The sequence below is a fragment of the Thalia democratica genome, chromosome 2, assembly GCF_965202585.1.
Source record: "Thalia democratica chromosome 2, ktThaDemo2.hap1.1, whole genome shotgun sequence".
NCBI lineage: Eukaryota > Metazoa > Chordata > Thaliacea > Salpida > Salpidae > Thalia > Thalia democratica.
Genome location: NC_139166.1, coordinates 33,628,107 through 33,638,316, shown reverse-complemented (window position 1 = coordinate 33,638,316; position 10,210 = coordinate 33,628,107). Strand labels below are relative to the sequence as shown.

The 10,210-nt window shown below is 23.9% G+C and overlaps 1 protein-coding gene across 1 annotated transcript; it reads right to left on the bottom strand.

Moving 5' to 3' along the window:
• Positions 1-9,540: 9,540 nt before the first annotated feature.
• Positions 9,541-9,953, bottom strand: LOC145829786 (histone H3.3A). Its single transcript, XM_082937655.1, has one exon. The coding sequence runs from the start codon at positions 9,951-9,953 to the stop codon at positions 9,543-9,545; it is 411 nt and encodes a 136-aa protein (XP_082793781.1). The 3' UTR covers positions 9,541-9,542.
• Positions 9,954-10,210: the final 257 nt, after the last annotated feature.

Genomic DNA, 10,210 nt, shown 5'->3' with positions numbered 1-10,210 from the left:
TGTATGTGTGGTTTTATTTAATCTTTTACTACGTAAAGAATATTTTTTAAAGCTACAAAAAGAAACAATCTTGTCTAACTAACTGCCTTTAAAAAGATTAATCTAAAGGCCAGTATTTTAGTAGTTGACATCAAAAAAAAAGTTGGTTTAAAATTAAAATAACAATAAAAAGTGTATTTTTTTTCCTTTTAAAAAATAGTTTTTTTCAGCAAGTTAAGAAGTATATATTTTAAGATACACTGCTATACATAGAAATTGATCCAGATTTACTTCAAATTACAGAACAGAAATAAATTTAATTATAAAGATAATTTTACGTTAAGCATTATTGATTTTTAAATTATTTTTAGACATAGTTCAATCAGTTATATCAAATGAATCATCTGACATAAATTAACTACAGCCGCTTTTCATTCAATTCGTCCACACTAATGGACTTACATGTTGCCAAATCCTGTTTTATGTTAAACTTCTAAATCTCATTATGCTACAAAATCTGATTAAGTTTTTAGCTGCATGCTTTAGTACGAAGCTTTCAATTTTCCAAACTTGAAAGACTACTATAAACTTTTTGCAGTTTATATGTATCTTGAAATTTTTTTATTCATTAAATGTATTAAAATTCATTAGTTTTATTTCAATTTTTTTCTAAGTTTCTTAAGCTGCCATGTTTTGAAAATTATTTAAAAATTTATTTATAATCTTAATATTTTAGATTAATATATTTGTTTTTTTTAAATTCTTATTATGATAATTTTTGGAAGTAAGTAAATTAATTTCGTGATAATTAACTACCAAGCTTATTTTAGGATACTTTCTAAAAGCAGAGCTTCCAAATGGTCATTAAGTAAATGTAAATAGATCCAAAAATGCAACAAAATAGTTCCTATTATAGTAGTTTAACTATTATGTTAGTCGACATAGAATATACAGTACTCTCGGTAATGAGTATTTTAATCAAACTGTTTGCAATAAAAAAAAGTCCTAAAACAATCTAAAAAATTATTTTAAAAACTATTTAGACAGTAGATTAACGTTTTATAAATGATTTAAATTAAATAATGCTCTGATAAAAAGATAACGTTAGTTACAGAAGTGTTCTAAATGATTCTCATCAACCATTAAATTATTGAGTTAAGTTTTTGGTTGTATTGACCTTGTGTTCTAATTTTTCAAACATTGATGAACAATTCTATATAAAAAGTCTTAAATTATAAAAAAATTCATCGAATGTTATATGAATATTTTTTTTTGAACCTTAGAAAAACTTTTATTTTGTATTTAGTAGGGTGCTTAAAAATACGGCGAAGTTTGAGTTTTTAGCTGATTTTTTTTACACTTGGCAAGAACACACTACAGAATTTTATACGGTTTGAGTAAACTTTCACCTTGGCGGAATTCAGATTTCTGAAAACCACCTCAATGCAAATTGTATGGAACCCAAAAAATTCGACCTTAGAGTTTTTTTAGATGTGATCAATTATCACAAAAACACATTATGCACAGTTTAAGAAAATTTAACAGAGGCACTTCTTGATTTAACTGGACACACTTCTTGACAAAAGGGGATAAAAATACATAAAGTTGTGTGAAGTTCTAGCTAGTTGAAAATATTTTTTGCAGAGGCTTATCTTTGTTTTCTAAAAAAGACTTGGTAAATTACTCTCTTGTTAAAATTTACGTACTATATGCAGGGTGGCCACTAAACCTGGAATTTTTTACATGTTAGGTAGTGAAATTTCGATAAAACAAAAAGAATTTATTATATAGATAATTTTTTTGTCATCATCAAATTTTTTTATTAAAAAACAGATTTACAGTATCTTTTCAATGTTGTCATACTGTTTAACACAGCTTAAAATTAATTTTAAACTAAATATAGACCCAAAAACTAAACTTTAAAAAACCTAGAAGAAATTTAGAAAAGCTGGAGACCATTTGCCAAAAACCAATGACTACCCTGTATATATAAGATAAATCTCTAATTTTGTGGCAGGTCCTTATTTAAGATTACTTTTAGAAGGTTGAATATCAAGATTTAGTTATTTTTTTCTTAATATGAAAATAATTTAACTAGAGTTATGTTAAAAAATCTAAATGTTTAATAGATGCAAAACAATAAATATAAGCTGGTTTTGTCATAATTTACTTAAAATAATTTCATAACTAAGCGAGTAATGTTCGACGAACAATAAGACGTTGTATATTTCCTTAGAAGTTAAGCTGATGTTTTTGCAGCAACTCAAAATAAACTTTTTTTCAATGTAAGAGTTAGTTGATAAAAATTGTTAGAGAAAGTATGTTTTTAAGTCAACAAAATATTTTATAAAATTAAACATGTTTTCAATGAATTGAGTAGCAAGTTTTTTTTTAATTTTATGGTATTTTCTAGAAAACCTTCTTGTAAATTTTACAATTTGTAATTGTATAAGCAGCTTTTATTAAAGTAAATTTGTTTTACACTGATTTTTTATATTTTTTTGTAACTTTATTTTAAAGCCCAGTGATACTTTTGTATTTATTAAAAAAAAAAGATTAAAACTTTATACATCGTTGCTTTAAACTAAATACTAAATAAGTATTGTATATATAATTATTACCAAAAAATAAATTATGACTTGTCACAAACTAGTACCTATTTTGAATTTCAAACTCAATATTGAAATTTTTTGTTTAGATGTTCATGTATTATTCAACATATTGAAATGATTAATTGAAACAACTTTAAAAGCTAAGTAACTTATGCAATTACTAGTTAATCCACATAAGCAATTAATTTCTTTTTATTAAAAAATAATTTTTCAAAATTCTATATAGAAAGTTATGATGTTGCCAATATTTCAACAGACTGAGTTGTTCACTCGGAGTTTTCTGTTAAAGATTAATAGTTTTAAACGTTAAAAACGACTACTTTTAAACTTAGTTATGTACAAACAATAGTAAGCTTAAGGTAAGCATATATGCGCATTTTTAGTATTCAGGCGTGTGATAATTTTTAAAGATTCTACTATTACTAAAGTGCTATTAAGATATGAAAAGTATATCAAAAGTTTAGACATTATTTTGTAAGTATAAAATTCATAAACTATTATCTTTTTGAATACTTTTATGACCTATATAGTTAAAAACGCTGTAAAACTCTTATCTTTAAAGGTAATAATTAAAAATATCGACTTATTGATATGGAGAATAATATAATTTCAAGTATTTTAAAATTTTATTTTCAAAAATATTTTTCATTAAAAAAAACGAACCATCAGTTAGTAATAAAATATTGTTCGAAAATTTTCTATTTTTTGTACAGATGCGTGGGGTCAAAGTTTAAGCTAATAATTTCCAGGTAAAGTTTGCCGACTTTACTTATGTATGTAAATTAAGTTCTAAATAGTATATGTTTGAAGTTGAATAAGATAAAAATACAAAAGAATATTTAAAAAAAGTTTGTAGACAGAATAGTATAATATAAGCTTTTATCACTTTTTTTAAATAAAACGACTCTTTGTCGCGTACAAAGTCTACTATTCTTACTACAGATAACTTATAATAACTTCTATTTTATATAGAATTTAGATATACAACCAAGATAACGTAAAAATTAAGGAAACTTTTTTAAAAACCGTTGTTAAGAAGTACAGAGAAAAAATAAAATTAATTTAGTTTAAAGATTTTTATAGAAATTATTGAGTTAGATTTTTAGGAAACAAACTATACTTTTTTAGTGCAATTTTTAAATCAGTTTACTATTGTAAAGTCAAAACTGAATTCTGTGAAACATTATCAACATCCTACGATAAATAAATCAAACAAAATATTGTTTGCCTTTTAATGTGTTAATATTTTTGGAAATTCCTAAGCAAATTAACACAAAATTTTGTATTTGATAACAAAAATTTACATATAAAATACATCTTAGTTGTTAACAGAGTCTTTTTTGACTTCTGTACACTACTAAAAATTTAGTCAGTAACAGTATATAACAAAAAAAATAGTAATAAAACTTTTAAACAGATTCATTTATTTTAAAAACTACATTAATTCTACTACTTACAGCAAAAAAAAAATTAAAAGAAAAATTGGTACAATTTTAGTTTCAATCCGATTAATTTCATTCAAAGCATTTATAGTCCGACTAAGTCCTACGTTAAAATTTTCCCATCTGATTTTACTTCCTGCATATAGTTTTATATTTTTACTACAGCAGTTCTTAAAGCTTTGGTGTTGTTTAAACTTAAAGTATTGGTAGTTTTTATTTGTTTGTAATAAACTTAATCGGATAAAAAAAAAATATGTGAACCCGCTGATTAAAAGCTTTGAGTTCAAAATTTACTTTACTTTAAAAATTTTCAAAGAAAGTTAAACAAAAAAGCTTAATTTAAGGTTCAGTCCAAAACCAGATGTAAGTATTAAACTTTTATTTTATAAGGCTAACAGTTAAAATTACACCTTGACCTTAGAAGTCTGTAGATTATTGAAGTTTATCCTTAGGTAGTATTGAAAATAACCTTTTTTCAGCTGTATACCAAATAGTTTGAATTCATAAATGTTAACAAATCTTTTTAGTTTTTATTTTCTAAAAATGTGTATTCAACCATACTTGTTTAGAACTTATTAGAACTAGTTGAATGGAAAACAGCTCTAATTTAAACTAAGTTGCTGTGGAACAAGCTATATTCAAAAAAAAAAAACGGTCTGAAATAACTTGTCTGGTAAGTAAATTGATTGGGAATGGATGTGCTTTAGATAGTTAGGATACAAATTGACTAAGATTAAAGCTATTGTATTAGAATAAATAAAATTGAGAAAAAATATTCCTATTCAATTTTATTTATGTCGCTCTAAAAATTGTTTATTAAATTAGTTTTTAGTATGTTTTCAAAACAATTTAACCTTAAGAAACTAAACTTAAATTGGAAAGTAAGCTAGATTCTGTTAATAAATTAAACTTATTTACTAAATTTTAAATTGAAGAAAAAAACTCAAAGTAAAAAGTAGCTTAAGTTAAAAACAATATTTAACAACTATAGATTGGTAAAAAGCTAAAACTTGAAGTCAATTTTTATTTCTTGCTTCGTCTATCGTGTCAATAAAAATTTTGATATTTTTGAAACAAGACTGAATAGTTCATAGATAGACATTTTATAGCTTTGCTTTTTAGTTAAATAAGAAGTAACTAATCAAATGTTTTTTTTTTGCTTAATAATAACCCTTTATTAGTTATTTTATGAGAAGACTTTTTCAGAAACCTTAAAATTTAAACCATTATTTATATGCACAAAAATGTTTAAAACCGAAATTAAATAGTGCTAATTAACTAGTTAGAACCAATGTCTAAGTTTAGGCTAACTTTTAATTTGCAAATAAGTACGTATTTTAAATTGTGTACTTTAAATAACAGTCTTTTTTATACTTAAGAAAAGTTTGTATACCAAAACTGTGTAGGAAAAATTTCTTTCATACCAGTAGGTTTAAAGGTTAGTACTAATAATACAGATGTTATTTTACTTATTAAACTATTTGTAAAGTTATGCTCATAAACAAATACTTTTCGATATAAAATACAAGAAACAAACTTTATATATAGTTTTTAAACAAACTTTGACATTTAAATTCAAGTACGACGAAAACTACTAAAAAATACAGGCTTTCAAATTATGTTCGTTTTATAATTTATAAATGTCTTTTTAATGAATTAAATAGACTATAAATATAAATCAAATAAAAGTTAAAACTTAATACTTAATTAATATTTAGTCATTTGCAAAAACGTAAAGTATTAAATTCTTACAATATTTTAAACCTTTAATTATTTTAGATTTTTCTCTCTATAACTAGGAATAAAATTAGTAAAAATAAAAACAAAAATAATTCTACTGAGATTAAAGCAAAGTTTGTCAGAGTGTAAGTCTATTAGTCTGGAGTCTAGACGATTTTGTATGAGATTAAGATAAGAAATAATTAACTCATTTACTACTTAATATTTTCTTTTACTTACTAAAAAATTTCTAAAACATATTTTGGAGTTGTAGAACTGCATTAAAGTTTAGAAAAAAAAATACATAGCTTTTAACTTTTAATAGTCAATAAAAAAAACTATTACTTCGTTCCTAAAGGAGTTTTAGTTTCAATTAAATATAATAACTGTTTGTTACACATATTTACTCTATAACTTTTTTCTTTGTGAGTTAGTTTTTATCAAAAAGTGCCGATTTTTTAGTCGTTTTATACGGTATGCATAAGTCTTAGATTTCGCCTTGTGACTTTACGATTTTAAAAAATTAGTAAAACTGTTAACACTGATTATTACTTAGATGTAAGTAATAAACTTAAATTTAGATAAATTATTGTTAATTTTTTAAGTAATGATCTGTAATTTTTTCTTTAAATCTAAAAATACATAAATAAATGAAGACTGCTTAAGTCTTATACTAGTTATGTAATTTTTATTAATTTGACTTTTTCGATCAATTGTTTAAAATATTAATTTAATAAGACAATGAAAAGTTTTAAGTATAAAAAATAACTCAAAAAAACTGTTGTATTACATTAAGTTTTTAAAGTTGCAATAAATAATTTTTAATTTTCGTAGAAAATATAAAATTAATTTAACTAAGCATTAAGTTTGTTTTTTTTTTCAAAATATAAAACTATGAAAAAAAAAATCTTTATTGTATAGATATTTTCTCTTATTTTAGTTTTAAATTGTTTTATAAATTCATAGATTTGAATAGCTTTATTATCGATTAAAACAAAGTCATAGATATGAAACAAACTTTTTTTTTTGAACTGAACTAAATATTTCAGCTATTTAAAAACAAATAAAAAATTAAATGAAACTTATAATATTAAGAGTGCTTGAAAAGTTCATCGACGTTGAAAAACAAAAAAAAATTCTGCATATTAAATTTTTATATAAATTAAAATAGTTTTAATGATTCTTAGTTTTTTTTAAGTTGACTAGTTAAAGTTGTAAAACTTAACCTATAAACTAGTACTCTCAAAAAAGACTTCTAAAGATTTTAAAACTCACATTTTGTATAATACTTTGCTATTATAAATGGTTTTTATTGTAATTTTTTTATTTTCCTACTTTAATAAGAACACAAGGGTACTATAACTTAGCTTACAAGTTAAGTATATTTTTTAAGTTGCTGAAAAAAGTTTATCATTCTTGGTTTTTAGATTTATCAAGAATAACTACCAAATTAATAACTATATATTTTATATCTGTTGCATTTTTTATTAATTTCATTAATTTGTAAACTAAATTTCTAAATTAAATTTATACTGTATGCATTTAAAAAAATAGTTAAGAAAAGCTAATGTTACTAAGAAGTGGTTTTTGAATGTGATCATTAGCAAGAGATGAAGTAAAATAGTTAAGTAAAAGTTTTAACATATAAATATTATCTATACTTCATTCCGGTATTTTGCTTAACAGTTATGACAAGACAAAGTTTGAGCACTGTCTTATAAAACTATTAATTTAAAATTTAGTCTACCTATTGTGCTGGAGTGATTTTTATGGAAATATGTTTTATTAAATTAAATTATTAGCTACTGCACCATAAACACTTGCAAATTTCGATAAAGTACTTTATTTAAAGGTTTAATAGTGCTGGAAAGAAGAAAAAGTATTAAATTATATATCAACACCTCAAAATTACCAAATTTAAACAAAAACTTTAATTTCGTTAAGCTATTTTTTCATTTTATTTATTTATATATTTACTACAATGTGTCATGCGAATTAAAGTGCTATTAAAAGTATATTTCATCTTTATTTTGGAAACAAATTAAGCAGTATTGTTATCAAATCATAGATTAATCAAGTGTTTTAGTAACAGTCAGTAACTGTAGACATTTTTGATAAAACTATTGTTAAAGATACAGTTTTTACAAAGTCTTCAGAACTTTCAAATTTACATTAAAAAAAAACAAGTATTGACTTAGGCTTTAAACAATAAAAATATTTTTGCTCTCTTTATTTGATAGACATTGCCAAACCCTTAACCACTTTTGATAAAAAATAGCACTTAAAAGAATTAAAACAATTAAAAGAATTTTTATTTTAAAAGGTACTACAAATATTTATTTTTATAAAATATTTGGTTACAAATTTTTTGTTTTAATTTTATTTAAAATAATTGTAAATAAGGAATCTTTTATCTCTAACCTTAATTAAGAAATATAAACTTTTTTCAACTTATATAGTTTTAAAATTATATATATATATATATATATATATAACTCTAGTTTTATAGAAACAATAAAGTATTTGTTTTTTTTGTTAACAGTATTCTGAAGTTTTTCATTTGAGATTAATTAGCTAAACATTACTGTTAATATTAAATTTTCAATATTTATTACTCACAAAAAGCTTATATACTTAAATACTACAAAACTATTACTATTTTGTTTAAAAGTTAGAAACGTTATACCCTTTTGTTTAGATTTGTAGTAGCTGTTTGTTAAACCAGTATGTAAAATTTTTTTAAATCTTAAACGAATCATTGGAAATTATTGATAAATCTAACCCTAAAACTCAATTTTAACTTGTTTTACCACTGCACATCAATTTTATTAGATATAATATAAGACAATCTTTAAAAAATATTTAAGCAAAATAAGGTATTCAAAAATAAATTTTACAGTCATTGCTTACAAAAAATCAAACAAAACACGCTTCAAGCAACCAATTTGTTGCAAGTGGTAAAATTCATTTCGTCTCTTGTGTTTGTTGAAGATAAGGAAAGAATATAATATGAGCAAAGTTTTAAGTTGATAAATTTGCGCCAAAAATTTGTACGAGCAATTTCTTCACGTAAACGAGGTAGTCCAAAATTGTTTTCTGTACAACAATTTTTATGTAATAATTTTCAAACGTTGAACTACTGTCTAATGATGTCCAATTTACTTTTTTCTTGAAATAAAAAGTTTAAAATGGCTAAACATAAAAAAAAAACAATAGATTTTCCTTTTATAAACAGAACCTTTAATTGTCAATTTAATTAAACAAACAAATTTTGAGTACTACTTTTTTAAACGAAGTCGTTTATAATAAGTCTGACAAAAGATAACTAGTACATTAGCTTTTCAATTTGTATGTTAAATTAAACTGGAATAAGTTTTTAATTTTCTAATGATATCAAAAGTTTATCAAATTGAATAAATATTAAAGAGTACAAAAAACTATCAACGTCAAGCAATTATAAAAAGATTGAAAAATATGTATAGTTACGAACCTCGTCTAAGTAAAAGACTGTCACCTAGTGTTCATTTAAGCAAATATCTAATAACCCGCTGTTGTAGTGCATAATATATACCTTTCTTTAAATTACTAAAAATCTACTCATAAGCTTAATCTTTTACTATAAAATTTTTACTCTAAATTAGTTAATACAAACGTTTACTTAAATAAAACTTAAAGAAAATATTTAGTACTATAAAACTTAAAAACTAAATTAACTGATTACAAACGTTTACTTAAGTTCAACTTTGATAGAGTGGCCCTTAAAAGGACCTGGTGTTGTAACACCATGATTTTAAGCACGTTCACCACGGATGCGACGAGCCAATTGGATGTCTTTTGGCATAATGGTCACTCTTTTAGCGTGGATGGCACACAAGTTTGTATCTTCAAAGAGCCCAACCAAGTAAGCCTCACTAGCTTCCTGCAAAGCTCCGATCGCTGCACTTTGAAAACGCAAGTCAGTCTTGAAATCTTGGGCAATTTCGCGAACAAGTCGTTGGAATGGAAGCTTGCGGATCAAAAGCTCAGTAGACTTTTGATAGCGACGGATCTCACGAAGAGCCACTGTACCTGGGCGATAGCGATGTGGCTTTTTAACTCCACCAGTAGATGGGGCACTTTTACGTGCAGCCTTGGTGGCGAGTTGCTTGCGGGGTGCTTTTCCTCCAGTTGATTTGCGAGCTGTTTGCTTGGTGCGAGCCATGTTTCTTCTCTTGTTGAGGTAAAAAAGCTGTGTTTATATCCTGTTCGAGCAAAGCGTTACGGACGTGATATATATAGCGTCACCAAATGGTAAAGGCTATCATAAGTTTTATTATTTAACATAATGACTTAACATATTTGAAACCACTTACTTAAAGAAACTAACAAATAAAACTTACTTTGTTATTAAGTCAGTTCTTACAAATATTTTGAATTAAAATGTTCTTTATTTTTATAATCTGGTTTTAATTTTTTTTT

Coding starts and splice junctions, on each gene's coding strand:
- LOC145829786 (XM_082937655.1), bottom strand. CDS start 9,953: ATGGCTCGCACCAAGCAAACAGCTCGCAAATCAACTGGAGGAAAAGCA.